Source organism: Lineus longissimus, chromosome 13 (genome assembly GCF_910592395.1).
Source record: "Lineus longissimus chromosome 13, tnLinLong1.2, whole genome shotgun sequence".
Classification (NCBI taxonomy): domain Eukaryota; kingdom Metazoa; phylum Nemertea; class Pilidiophora; order Heteronemertea; family Lineidae; genus Lineus; species Lineus longissimus.
In genome coordinates this window covers 10,788,732-10,814,405 of record NC_088320.1, presented here as the reverse complement: position 1 = coordinate 10,814,405, position 25,674 = coordinate 10,788,732, and the positions used below count along the sequence as shown (strand labels likewise).

The 25,674-nt window shown below is 42.4% G+C and overlaps 3 protein-coding genes across 3 annotated transcripts in view; all 3 read left to right on the top strand.

Annotated features, from left to right (window-relative positions):
• The window catches only part of LOC135498061 (uncharacterized), a 133,705-nt gene extending 108,366 nt beyond the window's left edge, over positions 1–25,339 (top strand). The window contains exon 6 of the mRNA XM_064788212.1: positions 24,374–25,339. The gene's annotated coding sequence lies outside the window, so the exon portion shown is untranslated. The remainder of the gene's footprint in view (positions 1–24,373) is intronic.
• LOC135497664 (P2X purinoceptor 7-like) lies at positions 526–2,657 on the top strand. Its single transcript, XM_064787496.1, has 4 exons — positions 526–1,002; positions 1,217–1,294; positions 1,458–1,508; positions 1,636–2,657. The coding sequence occupies exons 1-4, from the start codon at positions 526–528 to the stop codon at positions 2,152–2,154; spliced, it is 1,125 nt and encodes a 374-aa protein (XP_064643566.1). The 3' UTR covers positions 2,155–2,657.
• Positions 2,987–7,478, top strand: LOC135497663 (uncharacterized). Its single transcript, XM_064787494.1, has 3 exons — positions 2,987–3,017; positions 6,167–6,685; positions 7,075–7,478. Exons 1-3 carry the CDS (start codon positions 2,987–2,989, stop codon positions 7,476–7,478), a joined length of 954 nt encoding a protein of 317 aa, XP_064643564.1.
• Positions 25,340–25,674: the final 335 nt, after the last annotated feature.

Genomic DNA, 25,674 nt, shown 5'->3' with positions numbered 1-25,674 from the left:
CTAGTATTCTCTGGTTTCTCGATGGCTCATACAAACGATTCCAAAACTTTGACTTCTGCATCATCTCTCATCTTCCTGTGTTTCTTTGAGGAGTATGAGGAGGAAGAAGTAGTTGCCCAATTTGTAGACTTAACCACGCAATCACAATTTTTTCTTTGATGGTTTGCTGGCACATTCTGCATGGCTAACTGGACCAGGAGTATTTGTTCTAGATGATGGCTGGGATGTGTCATCGCGTTTTGGTGGTTGGTCCTTGAGGGTTTCCTCATTAAAGGGAACTGAAACAGCCCAGCCAGTTCGTATGACCTCGTTTTCATTTCCCGCGTATCGGGTGATCAGAACGAGGCATGAATGAAACATGAGTGACGTCACTACTATGGAATTTACTACGAAAACTCATGAATGAAAGATCGCATGACTCACGGCTGTTTGACAAAAGCACGAGGCCTGAGGCTGTGTGTATCCGTGTATATGTCTGTTAGCATGGTTAGCAGGCTATCATAGAGCATAGACGTAGAGATAAAGATGGAAGCGAAGAGTGACCAAGATGCTAGCGATTTTTTGTCGATTTCGGCGATATTGGCGGAGCCAGAGGCACCAGAGATGTCCGCGGAAGGAGATAGTTTTGCGGAGGGCGACCTGGAGAGGTGGATGCGGACTATTGGTGCAGAGATTAGCTGGACTCCGCAAAAAACACCGTCCGATGCTGGATATTCGGCACCATGTGGAGAGGGACCTGTGCCGCTGGGCCTAAGCACACCTCAGGCCCAGCGTCTCCCATCCACGCCAGAAGAGCTGCCAGCACCAACCCCTGGTCATCAACCTGGTACTTCACCCAGGCCTGGTACGTCGACGGCTACTGGAGCGGAGAGTTTACCAGTAGTAGTTATTTGCAAGTGCAAAAATATGTGCGCCACTAAGGCATGCCCCTGCAGGGTGGCGAAGGGACAATGCCACGAACAGTGCAAGTGCATCATCACTAGATGCAAGAACCGGGGACAGGTTTGTTTTATTTTTAGTTCTGTCTATTATTTTCGAATGATTGTTTGAAAATCTAGATGCTTTTCTGTCCTAGTCCAAAACTAAAACAGTCACACGGAATCAGTAATTGACAAGACAACGCAATAACACCACAAAATGAATACTTTCATTTCAATAACAATTTTATCAATTAAAAATATGCACAAGTCAATATTTATGTTTCATTTTGTTACAGAGTAAACAATCGACTCGAAGCATGGCAAGGCCTGTATCAACACATGCAGCAGTTGCCCTGAATTTATCAACACACCAGGTATAATATTTGTTGTCTATACACATTACAACTTTAATACACGACTTGCCAGACATATGACCATGACACATATGGATTTCACCTTCATAAGTATCTAAATACTTTGCTGTACCTATAAATGTCAACCGTATCATAATTTTAATAACATTTCGTTCTCTTTTAGAATCAACAAGATGAGCAAATGCCCCAAGGACCAGACTCTCAGATTCCACAGGTAAGGAATTAATAGTATACAATTAGTTGCTGCATCATATGTTGCACATGACATAAAAAAAAAAACTTTAAAAGTTTACCACAATTCAATTATTGCTTTGCTTATGCCATTCTTTTCCTAATTACAGGATCTCATTGAAGCCATGACAAATCCTGAAGTTTGGGGCTTTGTTCAGGGCGGTTTTAACGACCAGCCGGAGCTATTCAACCGCCTGCTACGGTATCATGATAACAACCAGAGAAGGGCCAACAATCTACCACCCCCACAAATTCCAGGGAATCTGCCTCCTAATTGCAAGTGTGGGCGCTGTAGGCACACGCCTACTGTCCGTGAGCAAGTGTGCTGCGGCCTGAAGTGGCCAAATTGTAAGACATTGGACAATCAAATCATTCAGATATGCCTAAACCACAACGTCGTGGAAGTTGCGCACAGAAATGTGGAAGATATGTTAGCGGGACCTGGAGAGAGAAACAACAGAGCGATGTGGCATGCATCATACCGCCAATACGTCCTCCACACATATGGCCACTTGGTTAAGGGAGTGAGGGTTGTTATTCCTTCTTGTGTAGTCTGGATGATCAGGCAGCACTTTCCTTCACCAGATGGTCGCTACACCGGATTTATACCAGGAAGAAGGCTGATCTAAAACAACTAGCAGAACCAAGCTCTCAACTGATATTGATAGTCAAAAGTTGATGATGTACCAGTACTTCACCAGATAACTTCTTCTGATGTGTCTGAAAAACATAAATAATGTAAATTACTGAATGTAAGAAATAATTTCATTTTCATATCATCACTTATTACAATGTAGTTTCCGTAGGTTTCTTTTCTTTTTTCTTGTAAAGGGTCTTTGTTTTCTATCAGGTAGGGTCTTAGATTTTGGTTCTAATTTGGGGTTTTCGAACTTATTTCTATGTTGGGGACTTAGCTATCTTGGGCTTCAAAAAATCCATAAAATTGATATAGTGCAATAAATGACTTCTCTAAGATAGATAGATAGATAGATACTTTATTCGTGACATGTCACAGATAAATACACAGGACAATTATAATTGGTGTGAACATAAGCAAAGAATGGTGCAAACAAAAAACAACAAAACACACAACATAAAAACCAATACCGCACACAGGAGAAATCAGGTGAGAAATAATGATATTATAATAAACACAAGAAGTGAAGTATATTATTGACTTGTTCTCTTTCTGCTGGGTTAGCATCCCTGTACTCGGCGAACTCACGTATGGCACGCGCCCGCCGACAAAGGTCTTCGTCAGGCATGTATATATTATGAATGGCACAAGGATTGAGATGAAGTGTGTCCCTGGGTATATTGAGAGCTTGAGATAAAAAGGTAATATTATTTGAGACTGAAGAACCGCTGCCTCTGAGCGCGAGGTTTCCTGAGAGTTTGATAAGAATGTTTGAATGGTTCATGACCCTACTGTAGTAACTGACAAAGCGCTTTTTTAGAGTGATGTCTATAGGTGAGGAGTCCATAATGAGAGGTAAGAGATTGCCATGAGTCCAAGGATGCAAACCCAGCAGACTCCTTGCAGCCTTTCTCCAAGCGGTATAAAGCCCATTTGCTTGCCCGTTGCTTAAATCCCACAGTGAAGTTCCGTAGAGTGACATACAGTAACTTTGGAATAACCGAAGCCTTATATCAATGTTACAATAGTGAAATCTGGACATAAGAACATTAACTCTCCGAGTAAAATCTCCAACCACACGCACAATGCTATCAGCTCTGGCTGTAACTCCAATCAGGTGACCCAGGTGAAGCGCAGAATCCTCGGCCACAATGAGTGAGCCTTGGAATACAATGGATGGAGGATTAGCGCGCCAATCCTGGCCACCCGATTGAAAGTACAACAAATGACACTTGGAAGCATTGAATAAAATAAGGTACTCCTCACTGTAAGTCGAAGCAACCCCTAGTTGAGTTTTCAGTGACGTCTTTGTTGGGCACAGGATGATTATATCATCAGCATAACCAAAAGCCCCCGCAAATACATGACCAACATAACAACCTTTTTTTGAATCTCTTAAGCCCAGTTCATACTCGCTTGCCGACCCACAGTTGCGCTTTGGTAGGCGAGTAGTCGGCGCACTCCGCCGAGTTGAGCGGACCAATCAACCGACTCAAAACGCAATGCGCGCGCTTCCGTCCAGGAAGTGACAGGAAGTAACTGCGAGTATTCCGGTCGACTCGTTCATTTGTGACCACGGATTCGTCGGATGAAGAGGTGATCCTTCTATATAATGTGTTGAGGCAAAGGCGACGACGAAATCGTCCCGAACGAAGGTGGTACGTGAGACCCCTTAATTTGCCAAGGGAGACGAAAGGTGAATTTCATTCTCTTGTAAATGATATGCGTGCTCTAAATGACAGAGAAGTGCATCAACGATATTTCCGAATGAACGATGTTACATTTGATGACTTGCTGCGGCGTGTTGCGCCTTTCATTAGGGTGTTCAGGTCACGTGACTTTCGACGTTCCGTAAGCGCATTTTCGCGTCACGCACAGAAAATGACGAAAAAAACTTTTCACACCTCTTGAAGATCGGTTAATTTCGGTGTCTTATCGATGATGTATGAAGAAACCAGGAAGACCCAAGGTAAACAGGTATCTAATCTTTCATTGTCTCGTATTTCAATGAAATTCATCGAGTATATGGGGAGAAATTAGAAATTACGCACAACTTGGGCCGCCGTGGTGATCATCATGTCCGCCATAACGTTATGCTAATGAGGACGGCACGGGGGCGTGGCCAACTGTCACTTGCTCGTCAAATCTTTGGCGCCTTTTCCGCAAAAGGGCATATGACCTATGTAAATTATCTATCCGGAAATGAACTCTACTGCTGAAACTCTTGCTGTTCGTCCAAAACCGGATGAAATTCCGTCAATATTTACCGATTTTAGGCATTTTCAAGATTTGACACTCCTAAATAACACCTAATTATCCCTTCTGAAATCTCATAGAAATGATAATTAAACGGATTTAGTGGTAATTGTAAGTATAAACCTCCCTTTTGATGAAAATGATTTGACATCTCCAGCGAAATCAAGAGTTTATAATTTATTTTGTAGTTCCAACTTGGCCGATGGTGGCGCATGCCCAATTTTCGTAACATCCGGGCACTTTTCCAATTAAATTAGCATCAGAAAATCAGCTGATTTCAGTCAGTTTGGGTAGGTTTATTGTATATTTTGACAATGTTTTCATTCTTATGACAGTTGACTAATGTTGTTCTTGACAGTCCTGAGACTCGAATGCTCTGTATTTAAAGGTTTTGTTGGGTAGTTTGGTGAAAATATCAATGTTTTTCTTTTCATTTCCTGGTTCATGCATTCAGCATTGCATGGTTTTAGTGACAGTGTGGCAGTGTTCTGTGAGTGACCAGGCCATGTTTGGCTATAGCTGTGTGTACTATAGCACCATCTGTAACTCTGAACCAATAAAGCCTTGGGGGAGATGTCTCATTGACATAAATGATACAATTGAAAGTACCAATACCGACTAAGATATTATTCTTTATTTTGAGGTATTATTCTTTATTTTGAGGTATTATTCTTTATCTTCAGATCTGGCTGGATGAAGAGAATTGAGGCAGATTCAGCAGAGTGAGGGATTGTGGTTGTCCAGCAGCGAATACATTCGATGGTACTTGAGATGTATTATCCGTTATTTTCATCTGTAATTTGCAAATGAGTTGAATAATAATGTATGAACTTGATTTATAACGCTTCTAGTCTTTCTGTGTCTGTTATTAGCCACATTTTAAACAGTCGATTGGCATCCTCACTCTCATCCGATCATTTTGATATATTACAAGCCTGGTTAGAATATTAATGGTGTTGGAGAGTTTGACGGCCATCTTGGTTTCAATGGTGGCCATATTGGTTTCAACATGGCCGCCTGATGGCGGTTGCATCAAAGTGGATAAAGATTGACTGACCTCGAGCTGCATATCATACCAGTGTCTTAGTTTAAGAAACTGAAATGATATCTGCCAACATCCTTATTACTAGCAGCCATATTCCAATATTTGTCCTTGGCGGCCATCTTGGAATGCCGCCATATTGAATTCCATCCCGAAGATCCATAATCATCAAGTTTTACTGCTCCTTTGGCTTGCAATGGGAGTCGGAGCTACAGAAAAGGTTGCGAAGTTGCATAGTTTTGGTGGCCATCTTGGATTATTGGTAGCCATCTTCGATTTTGGCGGCCATTTTGGATTTGTTAGGACGGTCATCATAATATGACTCCGTTCTATAAATTTTGCTGAAAAATATTCATAAATAAGATTCCTACAGCTAAAATACTGATCATTTTCTCACCCCGGCAGCCATGTTGGATGCCATTTGACCTTTGACCCTGTAAGGCATTTTCCCTTTGGAGCCCTTGGTCAAAATGTCCCAATCTTGCGAAGTTCAAATGCCTATAACTTTGGACTGAACAGGAATTTTTCCGTTCTGTAAAAGCCATAATGCTTATAATAGCTGATACTTGAATTTTAGCCTGCAATAATAATTATATATGTAATGGTTTATTTTGACCTGAACACCCTACTTTCATTGCTCACAAAGGTACCCATAGGTTTCCAATATCTGAAGCAGAGAGACTATCTGTAACGTTGCGAATTTTAGCATCCGGGAATTCCCAGCAAAGTGTAGCCGACAGCTACCGTATCGGAAAGTCAACTATCAGTGGCATATTATATGAAACATGCGAGGCTCTATGGACCGTCCTTAAAGACGACTTTGTGGCCGTACCCACACAGGATGATTGCATCCGAATTGCTGCAGAGAACTGGCAGAACTGGAACTTCCCCATGTGCTTAGGTTCAATAGATGGGAAACATGTTGCTATCAAAGCTCCTCCTCGATCCGGAAGTGATTATTTCAATTACAAAAAGTATCACTCCATCATTCTCATGGCGGTAGCAGATGGTAAATACAGATTCAGAATGGTTGATATTGGAGCTTATGGAAGAGAATCAGATGGCGGAGTTTTCAGTCGATCACAGTTTGGCATCAAGATGGATAATGACACATTGGGCATACCAGAGTCCGGTTGTCTCCCAGGAACTGATATCAAGGTCCCCTATATGTTTCTTGGAGATGAAGCATTCCCACTGAAGAAGAACCTGATGAGGCCATATGCTGGTAAGTATAACGGTTGCACATTTTGCTACTGAACGGATTAACTGTGCCGATTCGCGACGAAAATGGTTGTGAAAATGCCATAAATCGGGTCATTTGACAAAAATATGTTTCTATAACATCCATTTAAATTTTCGAAAATGGCGCAAAGCATTTTCCATTATTTTTTTGGCGCGAATCCAGGAAAATTTAAATGAAAGTTATAGAAACAAATTTTTATTCCTTGACCGAGTTTGATGAAAGAGGGAGTATCAAGAGAGCTGGAATCCATTTGAACCAAAAAATATTTTTGTATATATTCAAGTTTATTATATCAGTTAGAAAGTTATCCTACAAGTTAATGGACAATGCTTCCTAACGATATCAATAAATTGGATGTAATTTTTTTTCAGGTACTGGATTGGATTATGAGCACAGAGTATTTAACTATCGTCTCAGTAGGAACAGGCGGTGTGTTGAAAATGCTTTCGGCATACCAGCAGCAAGGTGGCGAATATTTAGAGGTCCAATAGAAGTAAAGCCAGAAAACGTTGACGTAATGGTCAAAGCTACAATCGCTCTTCATAACTTTCTTTTGGCAAATGACGGACATTTCAACCCACGTGTTCGCTATGTACCACCTCAGTTTGTTGACTTCATTGGGGAAGATGGCGAATTGAAACCAGGGCAATGGAGGGAAATTACAAAAACAGATACAGACTTGCAGGAGGTTGGAAGACTAGGGGCCAATGTAGCGACAAGGCAGGCAACGAAGATCAGAGACATACTGTCCGAATATTTCCAAACAAACCACTAAATGGTTCCCTGGCAAAGAAATGTTGTTGATCGCGGAAGACACCCTGCGTTACCTTAGATACATGGGTAAGTTAGGCATACCATGAAAATTGTCACCTAATGTCTGAACGAATCTGTTGAGAAAAAGGTACCAGTGGGATGTTGGAAAGAGGTCAGTGGTGATTCAGCAGGTGGGATGAAACTATCACTGTTGAACGATAGTGCTGATGTTGAGGCGGAGGTCATTGCCATGGTATTTAGTTGGTTTCCTGTAGGCTGTGTCTGAAACAATGTAACATTAGGCCTAGGATCACTTTCTGCAATGTCTTTCTCTTCCACTTCAAACAGTACTTGCTGAATTTTCAACTTGGCTAGAGAACGATTTTTCCTCGAGAATTTCATTAACGATGCGCCAACCATTTTCCCGAATAGTGCCTCAGAATGGTTATCGTCAACATTTGTCACTGCAGATGCCTTGTTTCGGAGGTACGTAACCATGGCTTCATCAACATCATTACATTGCATTCTCGAAGATTTGGTGGCGGTTTTCTTTGTCGAGACTTTACATGTACCGATTGAGATCCGCGATGTGTCGTTGCTGCTTGTTGATGCAGAAACAGTTGGCTCCTCGTGATCCTTTTCACCGGCGTCATCGCTTTCCTCATCAGCGATAGAACGCCAGTCATCGTCATTGCTTTCATTTCCTACCCGATGCATCTTCGTGCAAGACGACCTGCAATATAAATGACAATATTAACTTCAATGTTGGGGGGGGGGGGGACATGTCAATAAATGGTACTTGCATCGCAAAAGATAATTTGTTCCTAAATCATTATAAAATTACCATGCAAGACTATGAATGAGAAAATTTAATAACATAAAAACTGCATATAATATAATTGTAAAGGTTGGAAACCCAAAATAAACTGTTCATTTACCTTTGTACATTTCCGTCAGTCTCTCTATGTTTAATATGGTCTGATAGGAAACTCATCAGATCATAGTATTTCCATTTCATCTTTTTCCCTCCAGGGTCACCGCTTCGACCACCTGCAGACTTTTTCACCTTCGTGTACTGATCTCTCAGGTATTTCCACCTATCTTTCATGTCTTTCCAGTGTCTGTCATCAAAATGCTGACCAATGGATACCCAGCTCCCCTCGCATCTGCCATGATCCTTGTACTCGGACAGAGAGCTATTGTAGAGGTTGGGATATTTCTGAACCTCTTCGATCAAACGTTCATCTTTAGTAGTAGAAAAAAGTTGTTTCTTCCTCGAAGACATGGCGATGAATGTAGACTGAATGGAAGCGCAATGCGGAAAAAGTTAAATTTGGTTTATGTCCAACGGATTACAAACGGTTATGTATTACGCACAAGTCGTCCGGGTGCACAGCGCAATGCGAGTTGTCCGCCTCTGTCCATGTTCCGCATGTCACATTTCACTTGTTACATAAGGGTCTCCTGCGAGTGAGCGGCGACCAAAATATCCGTTCCGCATGTGGGTCGGCGAGCGAGTATGAACTGGGCTTTAGTTGCTCAAGCAGTACATCTATATAAACAGAAAAGAGAGCAGGCGACAATATTCCACCCTGTTTTACTCCATTAGAAACAGCAAAATAGTTCGAGTCGTAGTCTCCCCATCGAACTCGCATTCTCTGTCTTGTATATATTACAGCTATTACTCTCGCCAACACAGGACAGATATTTTTCTTGATTAGCAGTCGAAAGAGCCTGGTGTATTCTACCCTGTCAAAAGCTTGGGACGCGTCAAGCAACATAGCATAAACTTGTCCACCGCCATTTAGATAATACTGTATAATCTCATTAACCGCATTTGTGCAGTTTGTAGTAGAAACACCTGGGCCCATATTCATAAACATACTTCGGCCAAGTATGATACCCAAGTTCCTACCTAACTCAGGTGTCATGCCTAAGTGGAATTAAATATGCTTCTTACCTAATGTATCATGCACAAAATGGCCCCTATATTTGAGACACCTCTTGAGGTGTCTTAAGTATAGGACTGTTGGTATGATTAAATTATTTCTGGGCATTTCTCAAGAGACATTTGATCAGGATGGCCGCTTTAATGCTTGCTGTGCAAGAGGAAGTTGCACGACGTCGAGCCTTTAGAAGAGAACGAGTATTCCAAGACCGGTTGCATCCCCTCGACGCGTACAATGATCTTGAACTCTACCGAAGGTATAGAATAGACCGAGAAACACTTTTGGAACTAATCGATGCTGTGGGAGATGAACTCGATCCAATAACACTTCGTAACCATGCACTTCCGAGGGAGCTCAAAGTCCTAGCTGCCCTGCGCTTTTATGGTACAGGATCCTTTCAGATACTCACCGGTGACTCGCTTCAAATTTCTCAACCGACGATGTGCAGGGTAATTTCCCAAGTTACCCGTGCCCTTCTGGCACTAGTTCCCAAGGTCATCAAGTTTCCTGCGCTGGATGAAATTCCAAATATTGTTGAGGAATTTCACAACATAGCCAATTTTCCTGGTGTGTTGGGACTTGTGGATGGAACTCACGTGTGGATTTTGGGTCCATCGCAGCATGAATGGCGTTATATCAATCGGAAAGGGTACCATTCAATAAACACCCAGGTTGTGATGGAGGCACAATATCGATTTATAAATGTCGTTGCCAAGTGGCCGGGTAGTACGCATGATTCGGTCATTTTGAGAGAGAGTGGACTTTCAGAGATCATGTCGCGTCGGGATGGTGAAGAAATATTACTTGGGGATAGTGGATACCCTGTTCGACCATGGTTGATGACTCCGTTTCTTAACCCCGAGACAGCAGCACAACGTCGCTACAACAAGTCCCACAAGAAAACGAGGTGCCTTGTTGAGAGGGGAATTGGTCAATGGAAACGACGGTTCAACTGCGTGCATGGTCAACTCAGATACAGCCCACAGAAATCATGCGAGATAATTGCGGTGTGTGCAGCCCTTCAGAACATTGCAGTTAACAGAGGACTGCCAGACTTCGAGGATCTGCCTATTGAGCATCAGCAGCCACGGCAACCACAACCTGATGATGACCACGAAAATGTTGCTGTACTTCCAGATAGACCAAATGGAGCTGCCGCCAGGAACGACATTGTGAACAATCACTTCCAGTAAAAACACTGTACATGTAAGTAGGACAGAAGACATGATATACTAGTATGTTGTTTATTTCAGCATTTTTATTCCAAAGCTACATTTCATACAAATTTTACAAACTTGTTAGAGAATAGTCAAACGGAGAATTGTTGTTCGGGTAGTGGCTATGTTGTAGGCTTTGGCTGGTCACAGGCATAGCATGTTGAGTTTCAGTAGCTAACTTCTGCTTTTTTCATATTCAATACATCAATCTCAAGTAACAATTTCCTTTTCTCCAACACAAGTTTCTCAATTTCAATTGTAGCACGCTGTTTCTCTAAAGCCAAAAGTTCTTTTTGGATTACAGCGACATCACTCTTATCATTGGTACCTTTGCCCTTTGGTCTACTTTCAGGCTCATCGTCAACCAATTGAGTACATGGATTTGGTAATGCTGACACTGCAGTGGAGGACTTTCGACCCTTGAGTGTTAAGGAGTGGAAAACATGACAGGACCTTTTGGCCGGTGGTTGTTTCTGCGGGGTCGATGCCGTTTGTGTGTCTTCTAAGTCACTGGAATCGGTGAGCGTTGGATCTTCATAGCTGAAACAAGTGTAATTTTTTGGTAAACTCTTTGTGTAAAAAACTTCAAACAAATTTTGACACGATACGAAGTACAGTGGAACCCCGGTCGGCGACCACCTCAGTAACGCGACCACCCCGCGAACACGACCAAAATTCTCCGGTCCCGAATGGTTTTCTCTCTAATTCTCATTAACTGGCCCTCGCTAACACGACCACCCCGGTACCCAGACCGCGACCACCAGCTTGGTCGGTCCCAAACTGCAAATTAACCCCGCTAACGCGACCATGAGGCCTAATTGCCGTAATCAACCATGACCGCATCGTATCAATTGGCACCTTCTCGCAAATCCGTATTGATAGTTAGCACCTCGAACACAATGACCATGGGAATCCATATGAAAATAAATGATGTGTAAGTGAGTTTGATCAAATGTAAGCGCAAATAAAATGAAGAATAAACTTTCTTTTCGACTCACGGTTTGTTTTTCATCATTTAGTATTAAATGATGTCAAGAGGCATGCACACGTAGTTTTTAGGACAAATAAATTATGTTGATTAGTAAGAGTACCGATACTCAAAGTAAAGAATGCTTACTACGTCGTAATATTGATAAAATACGTTTTTAAAAAGATGATTTAATCAGTACCAGTTCAAATTGGCTGAAGTTAAAGCAGGAAGACATCAGGAATAATTCTCAACATCTTCTCACATCACCTCTCTCAATGTTAGCGGGAATATTAGCTTGACATCAAGAAGGGCAGCTGCCGATGGTGTGAATGACATGCTTGCTCTAATTAGCATGCTCAAGTTTTAATGTAATGTTTGGTCTAATTAGCTCTCGTCAGTTTATTTACTCATTTACATAAGTTGTAAATTAAACGCAAAACACTCAAGAAAATGATTTTTTATTCGTGATATACACACAAATTATCGAATCACCCGGTGGCGTAGTCATTAATGCATGTCAATGTACACACAGCATATCTGCTAGGACGATGTTTTGGCGGGAAAACCTACTTATGATTCTTAAATTCACTAACGCGACCACCCCGGTAACACGACCACTTCGGCTTAGTCCCTTGGGAGGTCGTGTTACCGGGGTTCCACTGTACTGTACAAACAGTCCCTACTTGATACTTGCAGTGGCAGCATCATTTGACTCTTGCAAATAGCTATTCTTAGTTGGCGGCTGTGAGCTGTCTATACCCCCGTCAATTCCGTGGACTGTTGGGTCATCCTCACCAATTGTATCGGCTATCTTTTGAGATAGAAAGGATGGTTCTTCTGGCGGTGGCCCACCTCCTGTAAAAGAAGAGGCACATATTAAAGATGAAGAGACATTCTAGAATCGAATACACTGGCCCTTTAAGGTTTACTTCAAAAGGTTTGAATCAATAAAGTGTAAAGGTTGTTATAATTTACTTTTGGAAAATACTAAATTTGAAATTAACGGCTATACCTGTTTGTCCTAGTTTCTTCTTATACACGCGATATTCATCTTTCATTGCTGAACAAAGAGTCTGCCATTTTTTCATGAACTCCGCAGCTGACCGAGTGACCGAAGGACTTCTTTTGTTCAATGTAGCAGTAATCCACTCCCATGCCTCGTGTTTCTTCTTATTCGTGATAGTCGGAGAAAACTTGGAAGTAAGAACTGAAAATTCCCGCTCGTACTCATCGCAAAGGCGAAATTTCTCTGCATCACTAAAATTTGGTTTTCTTTTGGCTGCCATTGCGATTGAACCTGAAGTGGCGTTGGCCCAGTTTAGCCTAAGAATTTTTTTTTCCCCGTCTGTGCACCCGTCTAGACACCGAATTTGTCACATTTCAATGGGTTTATGCAACTCGTAACGTTGAAATTTAACAGGAAATCTGACATCCTGCATTTATGCATGATTCCTAGACTTACGCATCATGCAGAGATAGGTATAATGCCTAGGCACATTGATGAATTCCAGGATAAGCATCACACCTGGTTATGCATGACACTTACAGTTTATTCATGATTAACCTAGGAAGTTTTATGAATATGGGCCCTGCTTTGTAACCAAATTGCATATCAGACGACATCAGTTGCTCCTTGCCTTTCTCAAGAATGATTGTTTCTAGTAATTTACAAAGAGGGCTATTTGGAGCTATAGCCCTGTAGTTTGCCGAGTCACATAACGATTTCTTACCATTTTTTACGATTGGAATAATAGTGCTTTTTAACATATCATCAGGTAAGTAACCATGTTTCAGCATACTAGTGAACAAGATAGAAATCATTGTGAAGAGCCTCTGTGTGCCAAACTTAAGATGATTTGTAGAGAGCCCCAAAAGACCATCATTTTTATGCTTATTTAATAAACTAACAGCTTTTCTTATGTCTTCAACAGACGTACTGTGATTATGCCGACAGGTAGAATGCATACAAGCACACCGGGATATGAAATGAGATCTCTTATTTCGTTAAATACCGTGACCATGTCATGGTCATCATATAAGACAGACTGATAAAGGCGCTCATACTTTTGGGACAGATGATTTCCGATAGCTTCCTTACCAGTGAGCCCATCCGTGCTGGTGGGTAACTTACTTGAGCTTTGATTTATATTTTTTATTTCTCTCCAAAAGTTTGTGCTATTTTTGTTTAGCAGTGAATTAGCTAAGCTGTTCGCAACATGCTTCTCTCTGTTCTTGCGCGCAGTTCTAATAGCTAATTGATAGCACGCACAAGTTCTTTTTCTGATATCGGCAATGATGCCTTGCCTAGGAGAGTCGTTAGCCTTCCACAGGGCGTGCCAGAATAATGCTCTGTTTTTTTCTTCTGCGACTGTCTCATTCCATCCCGGTATGCGGTTGTCTGCTTGAGGCTCAGTGTGAGGAATATGATTCGACGATGCCTCCAAGCATGCATTAACTATATCATCATACAGCATTTGAATAAAATGGTAATGATCATCGCACTGCAAATCTTGACAGACCAGTAATTCCATTGGTATATTAATATTGTTTAACAAAGCATCCAACTCAGCCCTATATAACTCAATATCATTTTCTGTGGCCTTGTGCTAGTTCATTTTTCGGACATACGAGTGAGGATCCGTAGGTGCGGACTGGGCTTCAAGTCTAACCGATAGTGATATTGGGCAATGGTCAGAGACATTAGTTCCGTCATGAACGGACCGGTATTTAACAGCTAAACGAGATAAGTTTTCGCACATAAGAAAGTGGTCAAGGATTGACCTTTCACCATTTATGCGACTCTCGTAGGTATAGCACACATTTGCTTCAGGGACATTGATGCCCTTGCATAAGGACTCAGACTCAATGTACTCATTTAGAGTTAATGTGTTTTAGGATGCTCTTCTAAAGTCCGTATTTAAATCGCCACCAATTAGCACATAATCAGCTCTCGGCGAAAGAACTATAGCGGATATGTCGTTTAGGGCCAACCTAAATTTGGGTAAGTTGGCTGGAACATTATCACACGGCATATAGACATTTATGATGAGCATGGTTTCTCCATTTTGAAATCGGACATTCACTGCGCACATGCGTTTACACTGCAAATTTGTGTGTTTTCTTCCAAATAATTGAGCAACCACCATGTGGCCTACCCTGCAAAAGTTGTGCATCATCAACGCTCGATATGCCATGGGATGCAGTACCAGGAATTCTGTCATAAAGGCCCAAATTGTCCTTAAGTAACCAAGTTTCCTGTACCAGGACAATATCATGTTTGTCAAAAAGCTGTGCCAGATATTCAAGTCTACCATCACCGGAGCCACACGAATTGTACGTGCCAATGTTGATCAGTTGTTCACCAACTCTAACGTCATCTCCTTGAACAGCACAGTTCATAGCTGTCATGCAAAGAAAGAGAAGGATTGCTATTTGGTGTATTATCATGAATGGTCCCACGCTATGAACTATCCTCCTCGTTCCTAGGAGGGATATATTTTCGGATTTGAATTCCGTCGGGCCACACCGAACCGTCGAGTAACTTTGGGTAGTCAGACTTAGACAAAGTTAAACGAAAGGATTTGAACTTGGCTTGATCATGCGATACACATTTTAGACGCCGCACACTAACGCCTGACTCCTTTATGAAACTCTCTAATTCTGCAAGAATCGTTGTTTTATCTACTCTGGCAATGAATAAATCCCGATTAGGCTCAGGCGCCCCTTTAACGTTACACTCACGTGTTGATTTCCCGACAATAACATTATGGCGACGACGCTCGTTTCGACGCTGTTTTTTCCTGTCATAAGAAGGTAACTCGTAACCTCTGGATTCGTCAGAGGCTGCAGATATCTCACTATCTCTGTCCAAGGAGCGAGAGCTGCCCCTTAACCTTAGCCTGGTGGGCGTAACCTGCCGCCCCGACTAGAAATACCTCGAAAACTCGGCCGATCAGAGCCACGCCCTGATCGACCTCGTGATGCCAGTGAATCACATTGCTCGGAGACAGAACGAAATGATATCTCATTGCTTCTTTCACCACCATCATTGTTCTTTATGGAGCTTGGTATGGATCCATTCCACACCGATTGACACAGGCTGTTATCGTTGGCTGGCGGTTCTGATAGAGCAATGGTTGGTACCTAGGTTTTAACTTTTTCCGAAGAGACAACCTCCTGAATCTTTTTAAGTTTATGAATGTCGTTCGAGTTCATGACAGCAGTATCCGTCACTTTGCTCACCTTGTTCTCCAACTTGGTAAGCCTATCAAGTATGGAAATGCTGTTCAGTTCCTCTGGTAATACTCTTGGGATCTGACCAAGGTTATGAGCAGAAATCACAAAGTGCGGCATTTTGTCTTCCTTATCTAGCTTGGCCAGGCCTGCAACAATGTCATCGACATTGGCTTCCTCTTCCTTTCGAACTGCAGTAGTTTTTCTTTTCACTTTGTTTCCCAGTAATCCATTATCGTTCGCCCATAGAACGTTTTTTGCGACAAGGATCTGCTCCTGTGTGAAATGCCCTAGAATAACTTTCTTAACGTTATTCACCGTCCCCGCATGCAGCGAGAACACCGCAAACGATAAAAGCGACTGATTCACCAACTTTTCCTCAACGTTTTCGAAGGACATATCTTGCCATCAACGTCACCATACAACGTCACCATCTTCAGGTACATCCTGTACATCCGCTTTTTGACTGTTTTGACATTTTGTGATCGGGACTCAGTCCGTCCTGAGGTGACCTCTGGTCGATTTTCCGCTTATTCGGATCAATGCCTTCGGTGCTGGGCGTAGAGAAATGATCGGTAATTGTTTTTGCCGTGGCCATTACTCAAGCGTCACGAAAAACTAAATCGTGCGTTCGTTAACACTATCCACAGATTATAAGGAACACACATGTATACACATGTACATAATGCACGTAAATTCAGCACCAATTGACAGGATACTTCTCAGAGTTCTCTGTTTTAGCACTCAGACATACTATTTTCACCAACAAAGTTTATCACCTGATTGTCCAAGCCTTTACAAAAGTGGAGAGAAGTCCTCTGATCGCACTACTGGACAAATCATGAGAGAAATATGAGAAAAATTTGCACCGATGTCGAATGGCATGTTACTCGGTCGCCATCTTGAATTGTACCAGGACTAAGTCAGTCAACACTAGTCACCAATTATCAGGTCTATGGAATTTGCTCAAAATATTGGTATTGTTGAAGGTCACATAGTTATGCAAGACTTGAATCACACATCACAGATGGTGATAAATACGTAGTACTGTAGTAGAATATGCACTTTTTAAATTGGGTTTCCAAGCAGAAGTTCTATTGTTATATAGGATTAAAAAATATTTTTGTAGGAATAAATGTAGACTTGTTAACAAACTAATTTCCTGGTCTTGATTTCTTTTTCTCAAGAAGATCTGCAGTAGTAATGCCTTGTACGAGTGCAATGTTCGGGGCGATATTTTGCGGATGCTCTGGAGGCAGCTCAACACGAGTCTTCAACCGGCCTGGATGCTCCTTCCTTTCTAGAAGGAGCATATACTTCAACGACCTCCAAAAAGAGAAGCCAAATGTGTAAGAATGAATGATTCACCACAATAACTTGACATTCTTCAGTACATTAGTATGCACTGTCTAAAAAGCATACCTGTGGTTGCTATAATCCTTTGGTTCTTTCTTGTACCACAATACCCATCTTATCTTGCACCACCCTTTGAGTATCCCTTGGTAACGACAAGACGATCATCATGTTTTTTTACCTTGCGGTGAATATGATGGTTCTGGTCAATTGCTGCCAGTTTGGTTCTTGTCAGCATTGTGTTGTAACTAAAAGAAAGTATTCTGTCAGTGTCTGGTAAACCTATGTTTTACAAGGGTAGCAAAAAGGTTTTCACTCTCTAGAGAAGGAAAAAGCTGGTCTATGACTGCAATGCTCAAAGGTGTCTAATACTAACATCAATTACTTAGTATTCAAATGAGAAGACAATACCAGTACATTGAACTTACTCAAAATGAGTCCGCTTGGATGCATACATTGTGATGAGGCCATTGAAATTCTCTAGAGGACCTGTATGATGGAACCCGGTGTAGTACTCTAGTAGTAGTGCAGCTCTTTCATCAGTTTTTTATCAGTCACCACACTTATGACTGCATCCACAGCTGCTCCATTAGACAACGCCTCCTTTTCTTCATCCAAGGGGCCATGGCTACATTCTCCAGTTGCCCATTCATGAATTCCTTGCACATGGTAAAGGAGGCCTAGACACAATTCCTAAAACAAAGAAAATATACTTGATATACATACTACATGGGAAAGTAGGTTGTGACATACGAAAATAAATGTTTATCGCACACTTACCTTCAGCTTATCAGCATTGCCTCCGCAGGTCTGACAACAGTGCCAAATATGATTAACAATTGGCTTTACCCAATTAAGCACCGCTGGCTTCCCTTTGCCTGCCTGGAAATAAAGGAAGCAAATCTAAATTCACAATAACTGTGGTGGACTGTATCTAAATTTCTCAGGTTTGTAAAGTCACAACCAGTGTGGATGGAAATGAGATGACAGACAACTGTATGTATGAAACAATACTTTACTTTCGGCTGTCTATGGTCCCTTCCGGATATTCATGGTAGAATTTATGCCTTGCCTCCAGGAATAACTACACAAAGAAAGATTCTATTCAATAAAATTGACCAATAGGCTGTGTTGCAATCTGTTTGCACTGGTACTCACGATGTAGGCCTGAGTTCACACAGCCCCACATTGTCAATTTCATTGTGGACCATTCAAGAATTACCGCCGTAAAATGGCATGGTTTATACAGAGTGTACCAGAAAAAAAGCATCTTGCTATCATTCGACAAAAACACTGTGGGCCGATTTCACAAATGGTGTTTAAGACTTAGACGCGTGTAACTTCGTATATCAATCAATCAATCATTTTAGATTTAGGGTGCCTATATCCACTGCCAGTGATCAGAGACACCGTAGCTCCAATTCGGTACGGTACATTTCACAACATTTTCGTGCTCTTGAAGGCAGGGACACTATCGATGGCGCGAAGTTTTTGTGGTAAGTTGTTCCACACTCGTGGTGCAGCACACTGAAAGGCCCCTTTCTCTCAGCAACAACTCCCCTGATGAACGCAGAGATCTGGATGACACACACCTAGTGAGGAGCTCCACAAGGTATCCTGGCGCAAGACCATGCAAACATTTGAAAGTCAGTAGGAGGATTTTAAATTCTATCCGTCTCGCGACTGGCAACTGGTGAAGTTCACGCAGAATGCACGGTGGAAGTGCATTTAAAGTGAAGTCACACGCGTCTAAGTCTACTTTGATGAAATCGGCCCTGGAAGTTTATGTGGTTTGTAGGACGGAATTTTTCGGCCGTCCCTGTATATGAATATTCGGTGCATTATCTGCGGATATTGGTCTGAGCTGATTGGTGAAATTAACACACTGAAGTGTGATTCACAACTTTTGTGGCATGCGATATAAAATGACGACACGGCACTTTGTCATGAAGTTGTCAATTTCTCTCTGGTCGAGTCTTCGTGGCCATCCTAGGCCTATAAAAATGAGGTCGATGGCCATTTCCATCTCAGTTTGTCCGTCAAATATGGATCAGCAAGAACCCCTACGAAAACGGCAAAGGAGCTACTCGGTTCGTGAGAAAATTGCTTATCTGCGGGATCTAGAGGCAGCTCTCCTCAATGGCACAGTCGACAGGATGAGCGAGTTTGCGCATCACTACAAGATCCCAGTGTCGACCCTAAAGAAGTGGGACCTTCAAGACCTGGAGCGAAAGGCAGGTGAAGGTCGCGGCGACGACAGAACCTCTAAAGAGCGACAAGTTGGTCTTTGGCCCGAGGTAGAGGACGACTTGTATCAATGGTTACAGCAGCAACGGGAGATGAGGCTACCAGTCGCAGTCCAAGACATTCAAGAACGAGCCCTGACCATTTTTGAAGACTGGTGTAATGCGTTACCACACGAGCTGAGACAAGACGTTATCCAGGCCAGACCGACACTCCACCAATTCAACGCATCCGCTGGCTGGGTAGAGGGATTCATGACAAGAAAGAAGATAGCCCTCCGAAAGGCGAATAAAAACACCACCACTCACCCAGCTGATGCCGCCCATCAGGTCCAGGTATTTCGCGACAATGTGATGCAAACTATCCAGCATTTGGAGATTGCCATGAGGTTGCTGCTAAACATGGACCAGACGTTCGCACTATTTGAGTATCGACCAATGTATACTGTCAATGACAAGGGAGCGAAGTCAGTGGATGTACGTACATCGAGATCAAACACAAAACTGGGCTGCACCGTTAGTCTAACCATCAGTGCGACGGGATGGAAGGCACCGGCACACGTCACCTTTCCAAGAAGAGGGTTCGTACGACAGCTCGATCACCTGCAGGAGGATGACGACTTGCCAGCAAATCTCATTGTGACGTCCTCTGCTACCGGTTGGATGAGACGGGAGACAGCCCGTCATTGGTCAGACCAAGTATTGGAGCCATACGTCACCCCAGAGAACGATGAGCGATTCCTTCTAATAGTAGATAGATATCGTGTGCACCGCACAGAGGAATTCGGCCAGCGAATTACGGAACTGGGAGGGATACTCGATTTTATTCCAGCCGGCTGCACATCCTTGGCCCAACCCCTCGATCTGACTGTTATGAAGTCGTTCAAAAGCAACATGAAAAAGAAGTGGAAGGCCTGGAAACAAGAAAACACGGACGATGCAGGACGCTGTGAACGCATTGGGTTACGTAACGTGGTCAACATCATCAGTCAAGCCTGGGAATCTGTACCTGTACAAGTGGTAGAAAACGGATTTGAAACGGCTTTCAGAGCAGCAGCGGTAGACGCAGGACCAATTCAAGAGCTGGACGATGAGGAGGACGAACCAGGACTCGAATTCTTAAACATCCAGGGGGATGAAATAAAAATAGAATAAATAGTCTTTTACTTGGTGGTAAAAAATCTGGGACGATCTTTTGAACTACCCTGTATAACGCTCTTTCATTTCAACGAAATCAGTCTGTAGGCCTATCGCTCATCAAACCGATCAGTTTCAAAATGATCACAGTCGGTGACTCGGATCACTGCTCTCAGTTGTACCATTCGGACAATCGGTTAAACAACTTCATTATTCCCCACCTTTCAGAGAACCAGCCAGTCGTATTGAAAGGCCTTCAACTTGGCCAGTGCATATGTAATGAATTGGTATTTAATGAAGGGACCATAGACAGCCGAAAGTAAAGTATATTCAAATTCTATAAATCAATTATGTACAGATATTACAAGTCAGTCTTTGGTCTTGATCATTGGCAACAACAGCACAATCACGGGTTCATCTATGGGGTGGATCATCGAAGACGATACGAACAGTAGCAAGTAGGTACAATGTATGGTAGCCTCAAGTGGTAACGATAGCAATCAGCACACGAAGACCATCTCGTTATGAACGAACAGCATCAGGTCAATGGCATAGATGCAGATGACTTCGTCTCTCTACAACTCAGTTCAGTTCACAGCGAAGGTACGTAATGATGGCCATATGATGGCATAAGAACGAATATACTATTTCGTCTCCTCTCAACGACTCAGTGCAGTCTCAACGACTCAGCTCACAGACAGTCAGCAATTATCTTGACAGGTATATGACACACACACAGACGATGTGATGGGTTATTCAACGGTCCTCGCATTGGAGTAATGTACAGCTGTGTATTGCATGATGGGATGCTATACACAGAAAGTTCTACTACATACAGAGAAGCACGTAATTCTCGGAATGGCTTAATAAACAGCTCATTTTCTCGATATACGAATGTCACTTTGTCTTAATTACACCAGTTTTAGGTACCCCAGAATCTCATCTTTCACAGGGACGCAAAGGTGTCCATAGAACATATTAGAATCGATCGAATTCGACGATTAGGAAAATCTGACCTGGCTTGTTGGTCCAGGATTTTCCGCCATGCTTATCTACATGCGGGTATTTTTTACAAAACAAACTCCCCCACGCCACCTAGTAGAACGAAAAGGAACTTAACGAAAAAAAAAGACAAACTGTCTTCAAGTTGTCTCCAGCACAATAACACCAAGCTTTGTTATGAGCATGAGTTCTCAATTTGATAACTAAAATTCTTTAAAATCTAATTCTAACTTGGTCAAATGACAGTGCTCTTACCACCACTAATGCAGCACCAATTTTCTTTGTTCGATGCCAGATGTCGAGGTAATGCCGAATACCCTGTATGCCATCGACAGCAGCATCTGTCAATTCCGGGAAGTTTGACTTCAATTTTGCCCTAGATCTGTATCCCCTGAAAACAGAAATATAAATACATGTATGTAACTTCAAACTTCAAACAAAGCCCAAACTCTATTTGAATGAAGATCACACTCTGGATGAACGATCATGAAAGGTTAATAATTTTTCATAACCTCCTTACCGAAACAGCTTCTGACCATGGGATTGTCATCTGTGGTGAAGGTGGCTATCTCTATCTTGGAAAGCAGGAAGGCCAGACCATGAAAAGCCCCGAACCGCTCCATAGTGGGACTTTTCCCTTGCGTCTGCCTCTTGTCCACTGTCATCAAGTGAATGACATAGCCTGCCACTGCCTCTTGAAGTACATACTGGCAGTAATGTGCTGAGAAACCTGGAACAGTTAAGATAATATCATTGCGCATGGCTATTTCAATTGAGATTCTAAGTTTTCCATAAACCTAGATTTGTCTGATCGAGCAGAGTCAAGGAACAAATCAATTTAAGAATGTACTTCTTACATTTACAAACGCTATAGTGTGCTAATGAAGAGGAAAGTGCACTCACCTGGGCTATCACAACGGCCATCACCACATATATCTACTGGAATGCCATGTAGGGCCGACATCATCATTCTTGGGTCTTCCCCCAGAAACGCTCCACAACTGCCTGTACACGGGAAAACGTTGTTGAAGAAGGGAAAGCCAACTTCATGAACTTTGCCCACATTGCCACCTTGCTGTAATTGTTTCCTGTCATGGTAATTGCCAAGCACATGAGGAAGTTGGGCGTGTATACGTTGCTGGCTTTCTCACTGGTCGCAAATTTGCCAGCAACATGTCCTTTTCCACATCAACGGTTCAGCAGGAGAGTGGCTCCTATTGGGGTAACAGTTGTTCGCAAATCTCCTCCGCAAACGCAGCACTCCTCCAAACTGCTATAGGCCTTGTTGAATAAATCAGTGAGATGAGTTGTTGAGCACACAACATACTGTTCATCAACCAGGGCCTCCATTTCAGCAGGGAGACCTTCCTCAAACTGGCGATGGTTATCCTTAGGAAGTAACCTGAAAATACATAATATTTGGTAGAAAGACAAAATACACAGTATGCTACCCATAGTAGGCTACCCATAGGTAGCCTAGATAGGCTAGGATGTGGCTCAATCAACCGTTCTTTCAAAGTGTCAATAAGCAGAGATATGTCATTCAAATCAATTTGAACAAAGGTGCATACCTTCTGGTACCAGATTCCTCATTCAAGTCCACAACATCAATGTGATAATCGTTCAGGGAAACTGTAGTCAGTGAAAATCTGATCGACATCCACAGCTGCCTCAAACTCCTCACGGTCTCGGTCCTCACCCCCTGGCATGTCATCATCTGAATTATCAGTCTGAAGCATAAAAAGACAGTGTCATTGCATCCGCATATGCATTTTGAATTCATAAATTCATAAAGTCATCGATTATAATTACATGCATTATGTGACCATTCTTAATATACTTCATCAATTGAAAACTTGACATAGTTAAGAAACAAACCTGTATAGTTTCATCCATAGCGGTAGCGTCAACTAGAGGTTGTTCATAATCCGAATATCGCTTTCCGAATCTGACAACATACCAATCCCACTGGTTTCCGGTAGATATTGTTGACCACCACCAGATGAAGTGCTCCTAGAAAATGTGGTGAAAGAATGAGAATCAATTCGAAACAAAGTCAAAACCTGGCCTGCATACCATGCATACAGAGAATAGGAGTAACAATAGAAGAAGAATAGGCATAATGTTTTCCATCATTCGTTAAAGGAATCATGTACATTGTATACGAAAATACAATGCAATGTAAACCTATTGTTGGACAAGTGAAATTGACAAATTTGGCAGCGACAGACACCAAGACAAGTAGATTTCCAATAGCGAATTGGGCAATTGAGCATTTTTAAACATATCCTTGATACTTACCAGGTTTTATTTTCAGAATCCACCAGCATTTCTTCATCCCTGCTGGCTTGCCGCCTTTCGGCTTCGTCGATCCCGAACGGTCTGGGAAGAGCGGGCCTTTTCTCAGAGTACAAGTCGGCCAAATGTTGGGCAACTTCATCATTTGTCTTCAAACTCAACTCCTTCCGTATAACTTTCCATATCGCCAGCGTCTCACGCGAAATCCATAGCCGCTGATCGGCTTTTGAGACCTTTTTTGGTCGCCCCATTACGCAAACTTTCGACATGATTTTCAATAATAACAAATTGAACTGCGCATGCTCAGGCACTGGGGGCGGAGCTACAAATCTGAACTCGAACAGGAAGTTGGAAGTTTGACTTTCTCGGGCGATGAAAGTCGAAAAGTTGAATAAATCGCTCGGCGGATCCAGTTCCCTTTAAGGGAATCTGGCAATGATTCCACCCCAGTGTCTGAATCAATATTATCTTGGTCTTCAAACTGAAATTAAAATTTAAGCTGATTATGTTTTCAGACCCCCAAAACTGCTGAAGAATGGAAGAAAGTAGCCTTGGAATTCGAACAACGATGGAATTATCACTGACACTGTGTCCCGGCGCTATGGATGGTAAACACATAGGGATAAATGCACCAGAAAACGCTGGCTCCACTTACTTTAATTATAAACAGTTTTTTAGTACGATACTGCTGGCCCTTGTTGATGCCAACTATAGGTTTATCTATGTGGATGTTGGGGCTCCAGGCCGGGCTGGGGATCCTGGGGTTTTTGAGGAGTCGAGCTTAAAACATGCAATGGACTCTCAATCCCTAAACTTCCCTCATTCAGAGTTGCCCGAAGGCACAGGTGGTTATTGCAGACACCACATCATTGGTAAAGATGCATTTCCTTGAAGCCCAGATCTTATTGAAAACCCTTTCCACACAAGAGCGATGAGCAAGAGAAGCAAATTTATAACTATAGATTTAGTAGAGCCCGCCGGGTAGTTGAAAATGCCTTTGGCATTTTGGGAAAGAGATTTCGAGTCTTTCTAAACAGAATTAATCTTGAACCAAAGTTTGTTAATAGCCTAGTGTTAGCAGCCTGCTGTCTTCAGAATTTTTTAATTGAATACCAGTCAGCATTTTTCCATTTTTCAACAAGTTGTTGCCCGTGAAGACAATCAGCACGCATTTATTCCTGGGACATGGCGACAAGGTCAACATTTGATATACGGGCGACTACTAGCAGAAATCCAATATGTAATGCAAAACAGCAGAGAGATATATTGAAGCAACTCTTCAATTCTGAAGATGGATCAGTTCCATGGCAAAACGACATGCTACACTAATTGATCGGCAAAAAATGTTTATCCTATGTATGTGGGAGTACATGTACCGGGTATGTTTAGCCAGATTTTCCTGAACAAATGCAAACCTGTCAAACAAAATCATGTCTTACAAATCATAACTGTGATTTTTTTTCAAATAAACAGACATTACCTCAAGGTTAGAAACAGTGTTCCTTATTTTAATGAAGGGAACCAAGAACTGCATGTTGTCCAATAACCATAACGTCATTCTTGTCATCCCCTTTCTCCCACTTCCACTTTTAGTGAAAACGCCAGCAGATGGCATGGACTGCCAACTTGAATGGATAACCACTGAACCAGTAAGTGCCACTAGTACTAGGCCTATATGTAGCAAGACCGGCTAATCATGTAAACATGCTTGTAGGTCCGGAAAAGACCGAAGACATTACACCGGAGGCAAAAATCCACTGTTCCCTGGCATCTAGGCAAGCAGGGCCTATCCAAATGCAACACGTAATCGGGCCAA